Source organism: Anomaloglossus baeobatrachus, chromosome 4, assembly GCF_048569485.1.
Source record: "Anomaloglossus baeobatrachus isolate aAnoBae1 chromosome 4, aAnoBae1.hap1, whole genome shotgun sequence".
NCBI lineage: Eukaryota > Metazoa > Chordata > Amphibia > Anura > Aromobatidae > Anomaloglossus > Anomaloglossus baeobatrachus.
Window position 1 is genome coordinate 337,379,233 of NC_134356.1, and position 21,905 is coordinate 337,401,137.

The window sequence follows — 21,905 nt, forward strand, 5'->3', positions numbered from 1 at the left end:
GAATTAGTTTATGTTATGGATGTATACGTACAAGCAGCTACGAGTACCGCAGTGGATGATTTCATTATACGATATGGCTGACATGATGCTCATACAGTGTTATACCCAGACAACATTTTTTTTTTTTTACAGTGCTTGAAATGGCAATACAAATGCTCAAACATTGGAGATAGGACAGGGTTCGGAGAGTAGAGTTGGGGGTCAGGCAATATGGGATAACAGATAAACAAGTGATAAGAATGTTTTCACAACTGGATGAGAGCATGAGGTTAGAGAAAGAACGGAAGAAAATATCAGACGAAACAAAGAAAGGTAAAGCTGTTAGTCAGTTAAGTGTTGCTTAAGAAGAACTAAGACATCTGAGTGATTGTTGCCTGCACTTCATCACCTACACAAAGGCTGCCGCCATATCCTGGAAGATTGACAACTGCTGTATATAAGCTAGGCATATAGAGCATGAAGTGCTCTTAGCAGTGCAGGAGATCTAGTTACATTTATGATAGAAATTATGCCGGCGTATAACAGAAGAACATAGTCGTTACTGAGTGTTGGGCCAAGATGTACCCCTTTGTCTTTTTAATTTTGTATACACAGTGTACTACTTACCATCCAAAACCATTTTTGCAGCAATAGCCGTTGGGTATCCCACAGTTTTGGCCATAGCAGAGTAGCCGTTCACCTCACCATACACAACCAAGCTAATGTTTTTGGACTCCAGATGCCCAGACGGATGCCTGATGCCAACATCATTTCGCATGACAATCATATCGCGCTCTCCGGGACCTGAGAAGATAAAAATAGTAGAGATAACTGGACTGAATAGCAGCTTATAGAGACCAGATGTTGAGTTGGCAACAACAGGAATTCAGCAAAAGTGATATATTGAATCGTTCTTTATTAGTACAGATAAATAATGTCTATCCAATGCCGGAGTGTCTATCATCCTTCACAGGATTGTGTCTCACTAAAATACTATAACAACAGCTTATTAAAGGCAAAAGTGACTGGTTTAAAAAGGGTAAGAACATTCAGCCAGATACTGAGGAGCCATTGCTTTGTTCACTAGTCATGGATGGCATAAAACATTTCATGAAAGGGGTTGTGCCAAGTTTGGAAGTTATGCTTTATAAATAGGATAAAGAATAACTTTCTGATTAGTGGTGGTCCAACTGCTGGAACCCCCCTTGATTCTGAGAAAAGGGGCTCTGAAGAGCTCAGTATGAATAGAGCAGTGTTGAGCATGCTCATTTCAAATGGAGCTCCCTGTTCTCAGGATCAGAGGGGGTTTCAGTGGTCGGACCCCCAGCGATCGGGAATTTATTCTATATCCTTAGATAGGGGATAACTTCTAAACTTGCCACAAAACCTTTAGTTGGTAAAGTTCAAAGTATGAAGTAAAGTCAGTCATACCAAAGGAAAGCATCATCTCTAAATGTTTAGCTAGGGCACCAACAATCGAGTCAGCTACAGGAACTGGTTCATCACTTAGTAATCCAAACCTGTTCAAACAAACACAATGATACAAATACAGAAATGTCAAATACAAAAAGTCTGTCATTATAACGTTTAAGGTTTAAACCAAGTGCTTTATGGTGACAGCCTATCAAGTGAGTATGATTGGCACTACTGCAGTTGGCCACGACAGGTTATATTTTGTAAACGTTTGCTTTAGGAATACTCTAAGAATGTTAAAGGGTTGTCCATCTTTGTAGACAATATTTTTTTCTTACTTAATTGCAAATCAATTGCAGATAAAAGTAATATTTGCAATTTGGCTGCACTGTATGCCTTCTAAAAGCTTGTGTATCACTGTCTATTGCAGGCTGCAGAATGAGTTAAGAGTTGCCCACATTATCTTTATTCTAACTGATGTATTGGGGTTTTTGTGGCACTTACTGCTGGTGGAGGAGCATGTGACCAGACCTGTCCAGTGTCCTCCAATAGAAAAGCAGTTTTCTCAAGTGAAGTTTTCAATTGGACAGATCTGGTCACATACTCCTTCATCAGCAGCCATTATATGGACAGCAGTGCAGTCTGTGAGGAAAGCTGCACTAACAAGAGGTGGAGGAGAACCTGTCATACCTATATAATAAGTGCCACAAAATCATGTCTCCAACACATCTCAGAAAATAAAGATAATATGGACAGCTGTATTAACTCATTAACTTATTTTGTACCCAGCAATAGAAAGTGTAAAACAGAGACTGCAGCAGGCAAACACTGCAAATATATAACTGAAACCCAATTGTAAAAATTCTTATTACATTTTAAGAGGTTGTCCAATACTTTAACATTGATGGCCGAGCCTTAGGATAGGTCATAAATGTCTGATCAGCCGGGGTCCGTCACCCAGCACCCCGGCTGATCAGCTGTTTTTGGTACTGACGACGGGAGCCTGTGGGCATAAATCCTCACTTCCAGAGCTGCTCAGTCTTCTGATAGTGGCTGGGCTGCGGCTGTGGTACCTGCGCATCCGTCTATTCAAATCAATAGAAGGTGGATGTGCAGTACCCGGCAGCGCCACTATCAGAACAGGGAGCAGATCCAGAACTGAGCATTTCCGGCTACAGGCTGCCGCCTGCGTCGTCGTCGTTGAGAGTGGCTGATCGGTTGGGGTGCCGAGTATCGGGTTCAAGATAATCAGACATAGATAACCTATCCTAAGGATAAGCCATCAATTTTACAGTAGTGGATAACCTCTTTAACTAAAGGCCGCTTTACAAGCTACGACATCGCTAAAGCGATGTCATGGGGTCACGGAATTTGTGACGCACATCCGGCCACGTTAGCGATGTCGTTGCGTGTGACACCTATTAGTGATTTTGAATCGTCACAAAAACATTCAAAATCGATAATCGGTGACATGCCCCCCTATTCCCAATTATCGCTGCTGCAGGTGCAATGTTGTTCGTCGTTCCTGCGGCAGCACATATCACTATGTGTGACACCGCAGGAACGAGGAACCTCACCTTACCTGCGGCCGCCGGCAATGAGGAAGGAAAGAGGTGGGCGGGATGTTACGTCTTGCTCATCTCCGCCCCTCCGCTTCTATTGGCCGGCCGCTTAGTGACGCCGCTGTGACGCCGAACGCACTTCCCCCTTGAGGGAGGGATTGTTCGGCAGTCACAGCGACGTCGCTGAACAGGTATGTGCGTGTGACGCTGCCGTAGCGATAATGTTCGCTACGGCAGCGATCACCACATATCGTTACAACGACGGGGGCGGGTTCTATCGCACGCGACATCGCTAGCAATTGCTAGCGATGTCGCAGCGTATAAAGTGGCCTTTAGAAAACAAATTGTCCACAAAAGTGGATTACCTCTTTAAGACAAAAGTAGAAATACAGAATAGACAGGATTTATTTCATATGTTGCAGTTATCTTTTACAATAATCACATATATAAAACATTAAAAGTAAAAATGCAAAATAACAATAAGTTGTTCCACCTGCTATCCACTAGCCCACAATAGATATACTCCAAAGCTTTAAGCTTGAAAGTGAAACATGACTGTAGAAAAGAATGTGAACAGCTGAGAACTAGAAAGTATAGCTCTTACCATTGGACTACCTCCATGTTGCTGTCATTTCTTCCTACTTTATTATACACAGCTTCTTTCACATGGTCCACACTGGTTGTGGCTGGAACCTTCAGTAGATGACACAGAAGCTCCTTCTATATATTGGTATGGATAAAAAAATGTTAACTTTGGGAATGTAGACCAGAAGCATTCAGTGCCTAATGTGCAAATTTATTTAGTTATCTGTCTACACAATACGGATAAAAGTATTGAGACATCTAAACACTACACCTACAAAAGCTACTATGACATCCCATTCTAAATCCAAATATACAGCCATGGGTTACAAGTCTGCAGTCACTCTGTGCGACTGCAGACTTGTAAATCCTCACAACATGGCAACAGTGAGGATTTTCTGATCTTTTCCCCAAGAGCAGGTGATTTGCAAACTTCCGGCCACATTCCGACTAGATGTGTCCGGCCTCACTCAATTCCTTTGTATTGAGTGAGGCTGTGCATGTCTAGTCGACAATTGACCGCATGTATGTAAATCACATACCCGTGATCACACACACACACAAACACACACACACACACACACACACACACCATTTTTTCTAATTATAAAGACAAATAAAACGTCATCCGCTTTCATATTATTTCATAGTTTTTCAAGATAAAACAAATCCCAAGGCTTAACTCACCCATGTTATTGCTGGTGCATCCATAGCTAACAGTGGACAGGGATCAGCGTTTATTAATCCCAATTTCACAAACCCACTCATCGCTTTAGCAAATCCCTGCAATATTAATAATGCATGGATTGTAACTGAAATTCACCGCTCCTCAAATTTAGTAAATTGGTTAGAATAGTAAACTTTATTTTAGAATGAATGATATCACAATTTTTGTCATGTTTTATTCTAAAAAATCTTTGCTGTAAATAAGCTATACATATCTACATTATATCTAGAGTATAATCAGGTTCCTGACTATAGAATGCAATCAAAACTAGGAAAATTCCAGTGCTTCACTTTAGTGCCAGTCCTTTACTCTAATGCCCTTGATGATGAAAAGGTTAAAGAACATCTGAAATCATAATACAAAACACATTATTTGAAGAAAACAAACTTATTTTATTTTATGGAGTTAATTACCAATAATTCCGCATATTTCAACCCGGCCTGTTTTTGCAAATCATAATAGTTGTTCATGAATATTCATTTAACTGCTTGCAGACCGCCCATTGATGGAGAGTGACACCTTTTTCAGTCTTTGTTGTTTTTGAGGAAGCAGAGATAGTTTGTTACCATCTCTGCCTTCCTGTACACTGTATTATGTGATCGCTGGGTGCCAGGAGAGCAAGAGCTGCTAGATCTTAGTAAACCCACATGAGCTAAGCAACGCAGGCCGGGGCTGAATTTGCCTCTAATTTGTGCTCCTATGCCAACCCAATTTGCTGGGAAAAATCGGCAATAAATGTTGAAATTCCCCCCCAAAAGATCTTTTATAACCTTGTGGTGGAGATAATGTGTGAAATAAATAGATAAAATATATAATAATAATAATAATAATAATAATAATAATAATCATAAAAAAAAATCATATATCCGACACATTTCTTTTTTTTTTTTTTTTTTTTATTTAATTTGTATTTTCTCACAGATATTGGGCAAAAAAAAAACCCCACAAACAAAAAAAGTGTAACTATAATATATATTATAGAAGGCCCCACTTATCATGATAAAATATATATATTTGAATATTTAAATGAAAAACATTTTTATCGCTCTTCAAACCTCAAGTACGAAATAGACGAAGATGTGCCTGATCATAAATGGCCGGCCTTGATTTTGATCTTATGTTCAAGGTTGTTATCAATGATGTTTGTCAAAGCTTTTCTGTACGACTTTACAAATTTGTGGTATGAACGTCTTCAGAGACTGGTAAACCCACTTGTTCAAGCCTCATTAAAATTTAAAGAAAATATCTGAAAAGTCCCATGTAAGCCATAATTTTATTCCATTTTCCATACCCCCAGTGATCATCAAATTATTACCTAACCTGTAAATAGGTTACATTTAGTGTTCAAGCCCTGTAACAGTCAGAACCTACCTTGTACCTCAGAGTTCCTCTCATTAAGGTATGAGCTGACTGAATCCCATAGGGTTCAGCATACTTTGTACTATCCCTGTTAGAAAAGCCTTCTAAATTCAAGCCAGGAAACCAGTCCATGTCTGTGACGGACTCAAGCAGTGCGCCACCGGAAGCAATATTAACAACCTATGATGACAGAAAAACAAATTAATAGAGATGGCACATTTTTACATTTACTTTTTTAATTTATTTGGGTACTTATTAGTCAGTACCCATAATGTAATACACAGACTCTCCAATGGTGTCCTCATCCAACTTGGCACATATGAGGCTGCCAAATATGGATCAGAAGAGCTGTGGCCAGTCTGTGCATCACATCCTGTGTACAACCCCCAAAACATAGATGTGTAACACTGGCCTACTGGCTAAAAACAGCATTAAGAGAGGAGTATAGTAACAGATTTGGCTGTGAATGGCATTCTGCAGCTTGCACTGTACTGCAATACAAGTAAGCTGTAGAAAGCATTTGATTGAATTTTTTTACAAGTCCCAATTACAAAAATTACAGCATTAAATACATGCATTTTAGTAAAAAAAAATAATGCACAGGATGGTGTCAATAACCCTTTAGGCACAACTTTAAGCCACACTACAGTGCTGCCTGCCAGTTGACACGAGAAACCAGGCATGTCTGGGAGGAAGACATGAGGACTTGTTGAGGACTCAGCAGCTAACTGACAGGCACTCCTGGGAGATTCTGCTGCTTCCTGGTGACATGGGACAATCTGCTGTCTGCCCCTCCAAAGCAAAGAGTAAAGAACCACAGAGGGTTAACCCTTTTAACCCTTTTATTATTGGAAATCTATGTGATTGTTCAGCCATAATATTATATATTTATAATTTTTATTTTCAAATTGTGCCATTACCTATATTTACATTGAGCAGCTGTATGAGGTCTTGTTTGTTTTTTTTTGCAAGAATTGTAGACTATACAGGTATTTAAAATTTGGGTGCATGAAAATAATTTCAAATCCAATAACTGATTCTAACGTTTTCTCAGGCCCCGATTAAAAAAATAATAAAACAGCACTTATAGTTTTAACCATCACATATGGATTTTGCAAAAAAACACGTAAAATTACATACAAGCAAGATGAACAAGAAATATCTTTATTGTAGCCAAAATGTACACAATATTTATAATTTTATTTTCAAATTGTGCCATTACTTATGTTTACATTGAGAAGCTGTATGAGGTCTTGTTTTTTTTTTTGCAAGAATTGTAGATTGTACAGGTATTTAAAATTTGGGTGCATGAAATATATAAATTGCATTTGGGTGCATGAATATATATAAATTTATAGAACATTCATTCTGCAACTTTATTGGAAATTAATTCTTGCACCTTTTTCTTTTCTTTTCAAAGCTTCTCTTTTGTTATACAAAGCCTGCGGATCTTCTCTGTGAAGCATCCTGCAGTTGTTCCCCATCAGGTTCACGTTCCACCTTCCTTGGTATTGATGTTCCATCTTCTTAATATCCTGATGAAATCTTTCTCCTTGCTCTTCACTATCATCACCAGGCTTTTCAGGAAAGTAACTGGGAATGTAGAATATGTCACTTCAAATTCATGAGACAACCCAAGGCTTTGAAATGTTTAAGCACATTGTCTACGATGGACTTAAATTGTGGATCTTTGTTGTTACCTAGAAATTTCTCCACGACTTCTTTAAAAAATTCCCAAGCCTTTTTCTCAACAACGTTTAATTTTTGATTTGAATACATTGTCCTTCATGAGTTTTCGAAAATCTGGACCCACAAAAATGCCTTTCTTCAGCTATGCTTTGGACAGACCCTGAAACCTGGTGCACAGGTACTTGAAAGTTTCTCCTTCTTTCGGTAGAGCTTTCACAAACTCCTTGGTCAGTAAAAGCTTAACGTTGAGTGGTGGCAGAAGAACTTTAGTGGAATCAAATAAACTTTTTACAACTATATTCTTGCGTCCAGATTGCAAAGATGTTCTTGTGTCCAGATTGCAAAGATGTTCTTGTTACCCAACATTTTTGGCTTCAGTGATGAATCCTATCCTGGATGTCCCATTCACACAAAAAAGCATAGGGAATTCATGAATACTCCTTGTTGCACAAGGGGCAAAGAGAGAACTTTCAGATCAGCACATATTGACCACCCTTGATCCTTGTAGTTACGTTTCTTGAGAAAAGTCTAAATTCTCATAGCTTTCCTTCAAGAGTACAGAATGCCCTACAGGGACAAGCATACTTTCAGACTTTCTTTGGATGAGTCACTAAAGAGAGTCTTCACTCGCTCACATTGTACTTAATGTTCCATTTTTCCAATCAGTCCAGGAACATCACTGCAATTCCCTAGAGCACTGTCTTGAGAAAAGTATTGAAGGAATTCCTTTTAGAATTCTATTCTTTTGGAAGCCTATAGAGTCAGTGTTTGTGAAAAAACTATATGTGATGGAATTTTTTCGATATTGTTACTGGGTTCAGTAATCGAAAGTATATAAAAATCACCTCTTACTTTTCAAACAATTCTACCCTTGCAGACCTGTGTTTTAGGTAGCCTTTTGTGATGCACAAAAGGTAGTGTATAATTTCTATCCTTATTATAGAATGAATGTAATGTAATTTTTTTCTAAGTATAAAGTATTTGCATCTCTGTGTATACTGGTAATTATGTGAATAGTATTATTGAGGCATCGATGCAGAAAAAAAATTAAATTATATCATACTGCATATAGCGGCCTGTGGCGCATTGAGGTTATTAAAACATTACAAAATAAACAAAAAGTGCTTTAACCCTAGAACGCATACCTGGGGCCTCGCAGGCCTGCTAGGTCATTTGTTTTCTATGGTAGATTGAATTGCTTGCGCGTTCTAGGGTTAAGGGCCCATCACTTATGTCAGATAAGTGCTGGCCTCAAAATTCCTTTGCAGGATATAACTACACTTACTTTGTATTATATAAGGAGAGACTTCAAGGGATATAAATATATGATAGAGGGCAATGCATCCTCCATTTTTTCTGGATCCCAGCATTTTCCTGACTTACCCAGATACTAACAGTGATCCTGCCTTTAAATGTGAAACCTGTGACCTTAAGTGTGAAACATGTACATTAAGGTCGTATAGATGTCTAGTACAGAAACATACAGAATAAAGGCTGGGTAAACATTCTGATTTCCACTATATGGGAATCCAATATAAAGCAGCAAACGGTATGAGCTCTACTTGATTAGGAACAATTGGGATCAAGGGTTCAAGCTGCCAACAATGCCGCTTTCACAGGGACCGCTCCCACACTCAGTAAGACCAAAGGGTCTCCCAATCTAACTGCTTCATAGGAGTATATAAGCAGTTATATACAGGGCGATTCACTACTTTACCTGAAAAAATTGCTGTAACTTCTAAAAGAGACGGTCGACTGTACTGAAATTCACACTGTACATACTTTGGTTCATGAGTGACAAGTGAGAAAGCAATGAACCTCAGAGCCATGTGGTCTCTCCAAACTTGTTGTCCTACCGTTCACCTGCATTACGAGATAGACTTGCAGCTCGTGGTGCTTGTATTTTACACCTTCCGAATTACTTTTCCATTTATTAATGATGTACACATACAGTTTGAAGGAGTGTGTTTTCATAGTGAAAACTTATTGGAAAACTGAGTCCTTAAAGAGGTGCCAAAGTGAGTTTCTAAAATTTGGAGGTCAAAAGCCACTGTCCTAACAATGTATTATGTCATTGGTGAATAAGCTGGAATGTACAGAACATTACTGGATGGGTATGATGGAGGACGTCCAAAAATGTTTGAGGAAATAATTCAAAATGTGAAACAGCAATCAATTACAATAAATATAACGTAGACTGTAGAGAAAATTCACAGTTAAATCTATATATGACAACGTTTGAGTGCATATCAAGCATTAAAACAGGCTCTAAAGAGAGTAATATTCAAACAAATAGATCGCACTTAAAATACTTATATGGCTGCCTGACAAGGTAATCCATAATTGCAAAGTGGCGGGGTGAATATTGTAATGTGTAACCAAGTCCGTAGTATACCTGAGAGTCCAATATTAAGGTCCAAACAATCCACCCGAGTTCATTCTGACAGTGCGGCTCTGTCTGTGTCTGCTGTCAACTACCATTCACCGCTGCTACATGGCTGCCTGTGTCTGCTGTCAGCGGCCATGTAGCAGAGCTGAACGGCAGATGACATAGTAAAAACGCATCCCCTACACATTACACACGCTTGGCAAGTCAATAAATAAAAAAAAAAAAAAAAAGGTGCCCAATGCATACGTCACGGAACACATGATCTAAAGGATCGCACACAAAATTGATCAATTTAACATAGACTACTAACGCACGTGTGACAGCAAATGAACGACCTACGTGCAATCTCATTAGATCGCATATGCGACCTGGGCGTGTCACATCGCATACGAGATCACATACCTAATTGTAAGGTGTAAAGCTGGCTTAAAGGGCTACTCCATATTTGGTGGAAAAATACTGTTTGGGGGCACGGCTTAACAGTGGAAACCCCCAAAAGTGACCCCATGTTGGAAACTAGACCCCTCAAGGAATTTATCTGGTTGTGTAGTAGTATCTTGAACCCACAGGTGCATCACAGAATTTTATAACTTTGAGCCATGAGAATGAATAAATACATTTTTTACTCCAGAAATGTTGTTTAATCCTAATTTTTTCCATTTTCACAAGGGTAACAGGAGAAACTGCACATGCACAACAAATTGTATGGTCCACTTTCTCCTGAGTACAGGAATATGTGATGGAAAACAAACTATGATTTTGGCACACAGCAGGGTTCGGAAGGGAAAGAGCGGTATTTTGGCTGGAACAGATTGTGAACGCCATATCCCATTTGATGATCCCATGAAATGCCAAAACAGCAGAAACCCCCCACAAGTGAACCCATTCTGGAAACTACACCTCAAGAGGAATTAATCTAAGGGTGTAGTAAGCAATTTTTTAACACTCAGGTGATTCTCATAATTGTATAACATTGGACTGGTAATCTAAAAAAATTACAACTTTTCCACTAAGTTGTTGATTTGACTCCAAATTTTTAATTTTCAAAAAGGGTAATAGGAGAACATGAACCATACAATTTGGCTCAAAATTTGTACTGCGTTCGCCAATACCCCATTTGTGGTTGAACACTACGGTACTTTTGAGGCACCTTGCAAAGCTCAAAAGAAAAGGAGCACGATATTGGATTGCAGATTTAGTTGGAATGGTTTTCGGGTGCCATGTCACAATGACAGAGCCCCTGACATGCCAAGAAAGCAGATCCCTCATAAGTGACTCCATTTTACAAACTGCACCTCTCAATGAATTCATCTAGGGGTGCAGGGAGCTTATTGACACAACAAGTGTGTCACAAAATTTTATACTATTGGGCGGTGAAAAAAAAATAATTGCATTTTTACAACTAAAATGTTGTTTTAGCCCCAGACTTCCAATTTCACATAGGAAATAGGTAAAAAAAGTTTCCATAATGTGTTACACAAATTTTCTGGAATGTGGAAATACCCCACATGTGATTATACAGTACTGTTTAGTCACATGGCAGGACCTGGGAATGAAGGAGCACCATTTGACTTTTTGAGCACAGATTTTAGTAGAATAGCTTGCAGACTCCATTTGCAGAGAACCCAAGAGCCAGAAAAGCAGAAAACCCCTCAAGTGACCACATTTTGGAAATTTCACCCCTCTGGCAATTCATCTACGGGTGTAGTGATGATTTTGTCTTTGGAAAACACCAATTGAGACAAACGCAGTGAATGTTGCAGAATTACAAATTGCAAATAAGTCCTTGTTGTGCCCAGTACATTGTAGTGTCAGTACATTGTGCCCAACTTGTGCTTCTGGAGACACACACTCTATACACTAAGGGGTACTTTGCACACTACGACATCGCAGGTGCGATGTCGGTTGGGTCATGTCGAAAGTGACGCACTTCCTGCGTCGCTCTCGACATCATAGTGTGTAAAGTCTAGATGATACGATTAACGAGCGCAAAAGCGTCGTAATCGTATCATCGGTGTAGCGTCGGCGAAAAACATAATTATCTTGCTGCGACGGTTCGATGTTGTTCCTCGTTCCTGCGGCAGCACACATCGCTGTGTGTGAAGTCGCAGGAGCGAGCAACATCTCCTCCCTCCTTCACCGCGGCTCATGTCAGCTATGTGGAAGGAAGGAGGTGGGCGGGATGTTTACGTCCTGCACATCTCCGCCCCTCCGCTTCTATTGGCCGCCTGCCGTGTGACATCGCTATGACGCCGCATGGCCCTCCCCCTTAATAAGGAGGCGGGTCGCCGGCCAGAGCGACGTCGCAGGGCAAGGTGAGTGCATGTGAAGCTGGCGTAGCCATAATTTTCGTTACGCCAGCTATCACCACATATCGCTGCTGCGACAGGGGCGGGGACTATCGCACTCGGCATCGCAGCATCGGCTTGCGATGTCGTATTGTGCAAAGTACCCCTAAGTTGACCTTTTTCACTACAATAATCATAAACATGTGACGATAACTGTGGTTTAGGCACATTGTGGTGCTGAGAAGGGAGGAAGGCATTTGAATTTGGAAGTGCAGATTTTGCTGGATTTTTTTTTTCTAGGGGGAGCCATATTGCTCTTCCAGAGCCTTTGTGCTGCCAGTAACGTGGAAGATTACTATATTTCCGTTAATAGATGATGGACCAAAGTTTTTCACTTTTTTGTGAGTTGAGTAGACTGCTATTGGTGGTAATTTGGGTACAGAATATTTTGTATCAATTCACATTTATCCTGTCCTCTATGGTGAGCACTTCCATTAGGATTTCCATCTACATCTCCGACATTCGTGATTCAGGATCCATTCACTAAAGAGGGATTAGATTCTTTTTTTCAAAAGGTGCACAAAAAATGTTGACCCCACTTTTGTGCACACCTAAAATGCCGAGGAAAAAGATGGACAACACCAGACCATAGGCCATACAGGAGTTCAAAATGACTCCCTCTGCCTCATTACAGTGAATTTTCTATTGGGAAATTTATCTAAATTATGTTTTTCAGAGATTTACACATAATCTTCAGAGTAAGCACCTAGCGTGAAGTGCTAGATAAAACTGGTCTTAGGGAAGAAGAATAAACAAATCAACAAAAGTTGAAGTATTGGCTTTATTTATTTGGTTTTTAAGCCGTTCACCCTGTGGTATAAATGTGGCACCCTGGACAAGCCAGGTCGTCACAGGTACTGCAACAACACACCCCACAGCCCGGTTAGGCACATCAGTCACACACAAATCCTTGTTGCCTCCCTCCAGGGGCTGATGTCCACACCAGGTGGGGTGGAGCCAGGCGGTTGGCCCCACCCACTGAGGAGTTCACAGTCCTGGAGGCGGGAAAAGGAAGGAGTGTAGTTAGGGGGAGTGAAGGAGAAAGTGGCAAGTGAGGAGCAGTCTGACCGTGTCCGGGTACGTGGCCCGGGCACATACAGCAAGGTTGGCAGACGGTGGTGGCCGTCTGCAGGAGAGGCCGATTGATGCGGAACCGTAGGACCGGGGGTCGGGCGTGGCCCGCCGGTACCGAACCGGGGAGCGAAGAGAAGCCAGCACCATTCGGGAGGGCCTACGGACCCCGACCAGGCTTGGAGTCGCCGTTAAACCGGTCAAATTAGTTAGCGACGGGAACCTCCGGGGTTTCCCAGCAGCAAGAAGGGAATTTTGTTACTTACCGTAAATTCCTTTTCTTCTAGCTCTTATTGGGAGACCCAGACGATTGGGGTATAGCTACTGCCCTCCGGAGGCCACACAAAGCACTACACTAAAAAGTGCAAGGCCCCTCCCCTTCTGGCTATACCCCCCCGTGGTATCACGGGTACTCCAGTTTTAGTGCCAAAGCAAGAAGGAGGAAGCCAATAACTGGTTTAAACAAATTAACTCCGAGAAACATCGGAGAACCGAAAAAACCGTTCAACATGAACAACATGTGTACCCGCAAACAACAAAAAAATCCCGAAGGACAACAGGGCGGGTGCTGGGTCTCCCAATAAGAGCTAGAAGAAAAGGAATTTACGGTAAGTAACAAAATTCCCTTCTTCTTCAGCGCTCTATTGGGAGACCCAGACGATTGGGACGTCCAAAAGCTGTCCCTGGGTGGGTAAAGAAATACCTCATGTTAGAGCTGCAAAAAAACAGCCCTCCCCTACGGGGATGTCACTGCCGCCTGCAGGACTCTTCTACCTAAGCTGGCATCCGCCGAAGCATAGGTATGCACCTGATAATGCTTGGTGAAAGTGTGCAGACTGGACCAGGTTGCTGCCTGGCACACCTGTTGAGCCGAAGCCTGGTGTCGTAGTGCCCAGGACGCACCCACGGCTCTGGTTGAGTGGGCTTTTAGCCCTGAAGGAACCGGAAGCCCCGCAGAGCGGTAGGCCTCTAGAATTGGTTCTTTGATCCATCGAGCCAGGGTGGCTTTAGAAGCCTGCAATCCCTTGCGCGAACCAGCGACAAGGACAAAAAGAGCATCGGAACGGCGCATGGGCGCCGTTCGGGAAATGTAGATTCTGAGTGCTCTCACCAGATCTAGCAAACGTAAGTCCTTTTCATACCGGTGAACCGGATGAGGGTAAAAGGAAGGCAAGGATATATCCTGATTAAGATGAAACGAGGATACGACCTTAGGGAGAAACTCCGGAATGGGGCGCAGCACTACCTTGTCCTGGTGGAACACCAGGAAAGGAGCCTTGGATGACAAAGCTGCCAGCTCAGACACTCGCCGAAGCGATGTGATCGCGACAAGAAACGCCACTTTCTGTGACAGGCGAGAAAAGGAAACGTCCTTTAGAGGCTCGAAGGGCGGCTTTTGCAGAGCAACAAGTACTCTGTTCAGATCCCATGGATCTAACGGCCGCTTGTACGGGGGCACAATATGACAGACCCCCTGTAGGAACGTGCGCACCTTAGGAAGACGTGCTAGACGCTTCTGAAAAAACACTGACAGTGCCGAGACTTGCCCTTTAATGGAGCTGAGCGACAAGCCCTTTTCCAACCCCGATTGCAGGAAGGAAAGAAAGGTGGGCAATGCAAATGGCCAAGGGGATACTCTCTGTGCAGAGCACCAAGATAAGAAAATCTTCCACGTTCTGTGGTAGATCTTAGCAGACGTTGACTTCCTAGCTTGTCTCATTGTGGCTACGACTCCTTGAGATAATCCTGCAGACGCTAGGATCCAGGACTCAATGGCCACACAGTCAGGTTCAGGGCCGCAGAATTCTGATGGAAAAACGGCCCTTGGGACAGTAAGTCTGGTCGGTCTGGCAGTGACCACGGTCGACCGACCGTGAGATGCCACAGATCCGGATACCACGATCTCCTCGGCCAGTCTGGGGCGACGAGTATGACGCGGCTGCAATCGGATCTGATCTTGCGTAACACTCTGGGCAAGAGTGCCAGAGGTGGAAAGACGTATGGGAGCCGGAACTGCGACCAATCTTGAACCAATGCGTCTGCCGCCAGAGCTCTTTGATCGCGCGACCTCGCCATGAATGCCGGGACCTTGTTGTTGTGCCAGGACGCCATTAGGTCGACGTCCGGCACTCCCCATCGGCGACAGATTTCCTGAAACACGTCCGGGTGAAGGGACCATTCCCCTGCGTCCATGCCCTGGCGACTGAGGAAGTCTGCTTCCCAGTTTTCTACGCCGGGGATGTGAACTGCGGATATGGTGGAGGCCGTGGCTTCCACCCACATCAGAATCCGCCGGACTTCCTGGAAGGCTTGCCGACTGCGTGTCCCCCCTTGGTGGTTGATGTATGCCACCGCTGTGGAGTTGTCCGACTGAATTCGGATCTGCCTTCCTTCCAGCCACTGCTGGAAGGCCAGTAGGGCAAGATACACTGCTCTGATTTCCAGAACATTGATCTGAAGGGTGGACTCCTGCGGAGTCCACGTCCCCTGAGCCCTGTGGTGGAGAAACACTGCTCCCCACCCTGACAGACTCGCATCTGTCGTGACCACTGCCCAGGATGGGGGCAGGAAGGATCTTCCTTGAGACAATGAGGTGGGAAGGAGCCACCATTGTAGAGAGTCCTTGGCCGTCTGGGAAAGAGAGACTTTCCTGTCCAGGGACGTTGACTTCCCGTCCCATTGGCGGAGAATGTCCAATTGAAGTGGACGCAGATGAAACTGCGCAAAGGGAACTGCTTCCATGGCTGCCACCATCTTCCCGAGGAAGTGCATGAGGCGCCGTAAGGGGTGCGACTGGCCCTGAAGGAGGGATTGCACCCCTGTCTGCAGTGACCGCTGCTTGTTCAGCGGAAGCTTCACTCTCGCTGCTCGAGTATGGAACTCCATGCCAAGATACGTTAGTGACTGTGTCGGAGACAGATTCGACTTTGGAAAGTTGATGATCCATCCGAACGTCTGTAGAGTCTCCAGTGTAGCATGTAGACTGAGTTGGCATGCCTCTTGAGAGGGTGCCTTGACAAGTAGATCGTCTAGGTAAGGGATCACCGAGTGTCCCTGAGAGTGCAAGACCGCTACCACTGCCGCCATGACCTTGGTGAAAACCCGTGGGGCTGTCGCCAGACCGAATGGCAGAGCTACGAACTGAAGATGTTCGTTTCCTATCACAAAACGTAGAAAACGTTGATGTTCTGTAGCAATTGGCACGTGGAGATAAGCATCTTTGATGTCTATTGAGGCAAGGAAGTCTCCTTGAGACATTGAGGCCACGACAGAGCGGAGGGTTTCCATCCGGAACCGCCTGGCGTGCACATGTTTGTTGAGCAGCTTTAGATCCAGAACAGGACGGAACGAGCCGTCCTTTTTTGGAACCACAAAGAGATTGGAGTAAAACCCTCTCCCTTGTTCCTGAGGCGGTACAGGAACCACTACTCCTTCCGCTCTTAGGGAGTCCACCGCCTGCAGCAGGGCATCTGCTCGGTCTGGATGTGGGGAGGTTCTGAAGAACCGAGCTGGAGGACGAGAACTGAACTCGATTCTGTACCCGCGAGACAAAATGTCTGTCACCCACCGGTCTTTGACCTGTGACATCCAAATGACGGAAAAGCGGGAAAGCCTGCCCCCGACCGGAGATGCGGAGGGGGGGAGCTGGAAGTCATGAGGTAGCCGCTTTGGAAGCGGTTCCTCCATTTGCTTTCTTGGGGCGCGCGTGAGCCCGCCAGGAATCTGAGCTTCTTTGCGTCCTCTGAGTCCCTTTGGACGAGGAGAATTGTGTCTTGCCCGAACCTCGAAAGGACTGAAACCTCTGCTGCCATTTTTTCTGCTGAGGTTTGCTTGGTCTGGGCTGGGGCAAAGAAGAGTCTTTACCCTTGGACTGTTTAATGATGTCAGCCAATGGCTCGCCAAACAGTCTATCTCTAGATAAAGGCAGGCTGGTTAAACATTTTTTGGAACCAGCATCTGCTTTCCAGTCCTTTAACCACAAGGCTCTGCGCAAAACTACCGAATTGGCGGACGCCATTGAGGTGCGGCTGGTAGATTCTAGGACCGCATTGATAGCGTAAGACGCAAACGCGGACATCTGCGAGGTAAGGGACGCCACTTGCGGCACCGCTGGATGTAAGATAGCATCCACTTTTGCTAACCCTGCTGAAATAGCTTGGAGTGCCCATACGGCTGCGAATGCTGGAGCAAACGACGCGCCGATAGCTTCATAGACAGATTTTAACCAGAGGTCCATCTGTCTGTCATTGGCATCCTTAAGTGAAGCGCCATCCTCCACTGCAACTATGGATCTAGCTGCAAGTTTGGAAATCGGGGGGTCAACTTTTGGACACTGGGTCCAGCGCTTGACCACATCAGGGGGGAAAGGAAAACGTGTATCCTTAGAACGTTTAGAGAAACGCCTTTCTGGATGAGCGTCGTGTTTCTGGATTGACTCTCTGAAGTCAGAGTGATCCAAGAAAGCACTTAATTTACGCTTGGGATAGAGAAAACGAAACTTCTCCTGCTCTGCAGCTGCCTCCTCTGCTGAAGGAGCTGGGGGAGAAATATCTAACAGTCTATTGATGGCTGAGATAAGATCGTTTACCATGGCGTCCCCATCCGGGGTATCCAGATTGAGAGGGGTTCCAGGATAAGACTCCTGATCACTCTCATCAGACGCATCACAGAGCGACTGATTGCGCTGAGACCCTGAGCAGTGTGATGACGTTGAGGGTCTTTCCCAGCGAGCTCGCTTAGGGTGGCTAGGACTATCATCTGAGTCATAATACTCAGCCTGTGAAGCCGGGGACCCCCTTGCAGTCTGGATTAAATCCAACTGAGGGGGATTAGAGGACAGAGACCTCGCCGTGTCCATAGACTGAGCCCCAGGCATGGATTGCAAAGTTTCAAGGATTTTTGCCATAGTCACAGACATATTATCAGCAAAAACTGCAAAGTCTGTCCCTGACACCGGGGCAGGACTTACAGGCGTCTCAGCCTGGGTCACTATCTCTCCTGACTCCGGCTGGCGAAGCAGCACCGGATCTGAGCATTGCACACAATGGGGGTCCTTGGAGCCTGCTGGTAGAGCAGCCCCACATGCAGCACACGCAGTGTACACAGCCCTAGCCTTGGCAGCCTTGCGTTTTGCGGATGACATGTTGCTGCCTCCTCAGAGCGATCTGGGTATACAGCCAGGAAGCGACCTCACAGTGCAAGCAATAAGGAAATATATATATGTCCAGTGACACAGTACACTAATATACACTGAGGCACTAGAGGGGCCAGCTGAAAGCCGCTTACCCCCCGCTTAAGAGCGGGTGTGTGATCTCCAAAGCCCCCTAGTCCAGGTCTCCCAGAGCCTTGCGTCCTTCCTCCAGCCAGACATGCATGTAATGGCTGCCGGCGTCCTGAGAGAGGAGGGGGGGCGGGCCCTGGGCGTTCCTGACTAAGAGCGGGAAGCCTGCTTCCCTCTGTGCCTAGTGAGAGGGCTGGAGCATGTAAATCAGGCTCCAGCCCTCGTCGCTGCCGTGAAACAGCGTCTCTCCCCTACCCTGATTGACAGGGTGGGGGCGGGAACGAATCGGAGCTGCCGGCGTCCTAGGCCGCAAAAGCCGGGGACTAGATTTATAAACGCCACCGCCGTAAAAGCGCGGTCGGCGTGTCCCCGGCGAACTAAAAGTCACAGCAGCGCCGCCGGTCCAGCGGGGGTCGGCGCTGCGTTCCCACAACACAGAGAAAAGTCCCCCAGTTAAACTGTAGGAACACTAGCTCTAGCGTTACGGTCCCCGGCGCACTACAACACCCAGCCAGCCCGGAGTGTGTCTGTGCCTGCCGGGGACACAGAGTACCTGTATGATGCAGGGCCTTGTCCCTGATGGTACTCCTGCTCGACATCCACCAGGTGCTATGGGTCTGTGGATGGAGCCCGGCGTCAGAGCTTTGAGGCCGGCAGGATCCCACTTCCACAGAGCCCTACAAGGGGATGTGGAAGGAAAACAGCATGTGGGGCTCCAGCCCCTGTACCAGCAATAGGTACCTCAACCTTACAACACCATCCACGGGTGAGAAGGGAGCATGCTGGGGGCCCTATATGGGCCCTCTTTTCTTCCATCCGAAATAGTCAGCAGCTACTGCTGACTAAAATCTGTGGAGCTATGCATGGAATGTCTGACCTCCTTCGCACAAAGCTTGAAAACTGGAGTACCCGTGATACCACGGGGGGGTATAGCCAGAAGGGGAGGGGCCTTGCACTTTTTAGTGTAGTGCTTTGTGTGGCCTCCGGAGGGCAGTAGCTATACCCCAATCGTCTGGGTCTCCCAATAGAGCGCTGAAGAAAGACCCGATTGAAGGCAACCGTCCAAACCGTGAAGGGAAATACAGTCACCGCCAAGGCTACAATTCCCAGGGCCTGAGCCTGCGGGCAAAAGGAACTCCTCCAGCGCCTATCTAAGCTGGGGAGCAGGTTACCCTTGGAAGCCATCGGGGCCGAAAACACACTACAGGTGCAGGGAAAGGCAGCCACCGCCAACCTACCGGGAGTGACCACTGCAGCCGGCTGCGGGACCCGTCCATCCAGCCGTTTGTTTTACCAGAGACTCCGTATACATTATTAGCTGAGTGAGTACCAACGTGCCGTCTGGCACCGCGCTGCCCCCGCGACCCTGCACCCCACCAAGCCCTGCCATCCACATTCCAGTCACCTCACCGGGCCCCGGGACCACCAAAACCCCCTACCCATGGAGGGGAGAGAAAACATCTCGGCTGCTCCCTGTCATCGCTCCCGGGATCCCCGTCCAGAGCAGCGGTGGTGTCCCAACCTCACCACAAACCGTGGGTGGCGTCACGGACCGACTTCCCAAACCCCAAAAACTATCCCCTTTCACTCACGGGCGAGGAGCGCCGCTCGAGTCCCCGGATCCGGCCCACCGCTTGAGCCACCGAGCAGCGAGCAGCAGGCAGCAGCAGCGCCGGACCCGAGCGTGGTGAGCGCAGTGCCCCCCTCCCCGCCCGTGACATAAGTGATAGGGCAGTTTTATCAGATCAGTTTGATTAAAGCGATACCAGGTTTATAGGGGTTTTTTTTAGCTTTGGCTACTATCACACTAAAAAAGGGTTTGTTTGTTTTTTACAAAATAAAGGTTTTTGACATCATCGAACTTTGAATGCTATAGCTTTTTTTTATTTTTCTGCAGCTTTCACGTGAGAGTTTACTTTTAGCGGGTTGAGTTAGAGTTGTTATTGGTATGATTTTGGGCCATATAATATTATTTCATTGCTTTTTTTCCACTTTTTGTGAGGCAGAATCAAGAGAAAACAGCAATTCATGTTGTTGTTTTTTTACACCATTTACAGTGTCCTAAAAGTGATAAGACAGCTTTATTCTTCAGGTCAATACAATTACAGTGATACCACATTTATTATTTTGCTTGCCTAAAGCTGGGTTCACACTAAGCGACAGCGACAACGACGTCGCTGTTACGTCACCATTTTCTGTGACGTAACAGCGACCTTGTAAGTCGCTGTTATGATCGCTGCTTAGCTGTCAAACACAGCAGAAGCAGCGATCATAACGTCGCTGTGCTACATGTGCAGAGAGCAGGGAGCCGCGCTTAGCGCTGGCTCCTTGCTCTCCTAGGTACAGTACACATCGGGTTAATTAACCCGATGTGTACTGCAGCTACATGTCACAGTGCAGAGAGCAGGGAGCCGCGCACACTGCTTAGCGCTGGCTCCTTGCTCTCCTTGCTACGGTACACATCGGGTTAATTACCCGATGTGTACTGCAGCCACATGTGCACAGAGCAGGAGCCGGCGCTGGCAGCAAGGGCGGAGGCTGGTAACGAAGGTAAATATCGGGTAACCAGGGAAAGGCCTTCCCTTGGTTACCCGATGTTTACGCTGGTTACAGCTTACCGCAGCTGCCAGACGCCGGCTCCTGCTCCCTGCTCGCTTCATTTCGTCGCTCTCTCGCTGTCACACACAGCGATGTGTGTGTCACAGCGGGAGAGTGACGACCAAAAAATGAAGCTGGACATTCAGCAACGACCGGCGACCTCACAGCAGGGGCCAGGTCGTTGCTGGATGTCACACACAGCGACAGCGACGGGACGTCGCTGCAACGTCACAGAAAATGGTGACGTAGCAGCGACGTCGTTGTCGTTGTCGCTGTGTGTGACACCAGCTTTAGGCTGGGTTCACACATAGCGACAGCGACGTCGCTGTTACGTCACCATTTTCTGTGACGTAACAGCAACCTTGTAAGTCGCTGTTATGATCGCTGCTTAGCTGTCAAACACAGCGACGCAGCAGCGATCATAACGTCGCTACATGTGCAGAGAGCAGGGAGCCGCGCACACTGCTTAGCGCTGGCTCCCTGCTCTCCTAGCTACAGTACACATCGGGTTAATTACCCGATGTGTACTGCAGCTACATGTGCAGTGAGCAGGGAGCCGCGCACACTGCTTAGCGCTGGCTCCCTGCTCTTCTAGCTACAGTACACATCGGGTTAATTACCCGATGTGTACTGCAGCTACATGTGCAGTGAGCAGGGAGCCGCGCACACTGCTTAGCGCTGGCTCCCTGCACTCCTAGCTACAGTACACATCGGGTTAATTAACCCGATGTGTACTGCAGCTACATGTGCAGAGAGCAGGAGCCGGCAGCACAGGTAGCGTGAGAGCGGCGGAGGCTGGTAACGAAGGTAAATATCGGGTAACCACCTTGTTTACCCGATGTTTACCCTGGTTACAGCTTACCGCAGGCTGTCAGACGCCGGCTCCTGCTCCCCGCTCGCTTCATTT

General features: G+C 45.8%; 1 protein-coding gene across 1 annotated transcript in view; it reads right to left on the minus strand.

Annotated features, from left to right (window-relative positions):
• Positions 1-21,905, minus strand: part of AASS (aminoadipate-semialdehyde synthase) — a 151,909-nt gene that overhangs the window by 1,796 nt on the left and 128,208 nt on the right. The window contains exons 19-23 of the mRNA XM_075345058.1: positions 5,635-5,802; positions 4,224-4,319; positions 3,559-3,674; positions 1,411-1,499; positions 607-783 (exon numbers count right to left, since the gene is read on the minus strand). Coding sequence (XP_075201173.1) covers positions 607-783; positions 1,411-1,499; positions 3,559-3,674; positions 4,224-4,319; positions 5,635-5,802 — 646 coding nt within the window. The remainder of the gene's footprint in view (positions 1-606; positions 784-1,410; positions 1,500-3,558; positions 3,675-4,223; positions 4,320-5,634; positions 5,803-21,905) is intronic.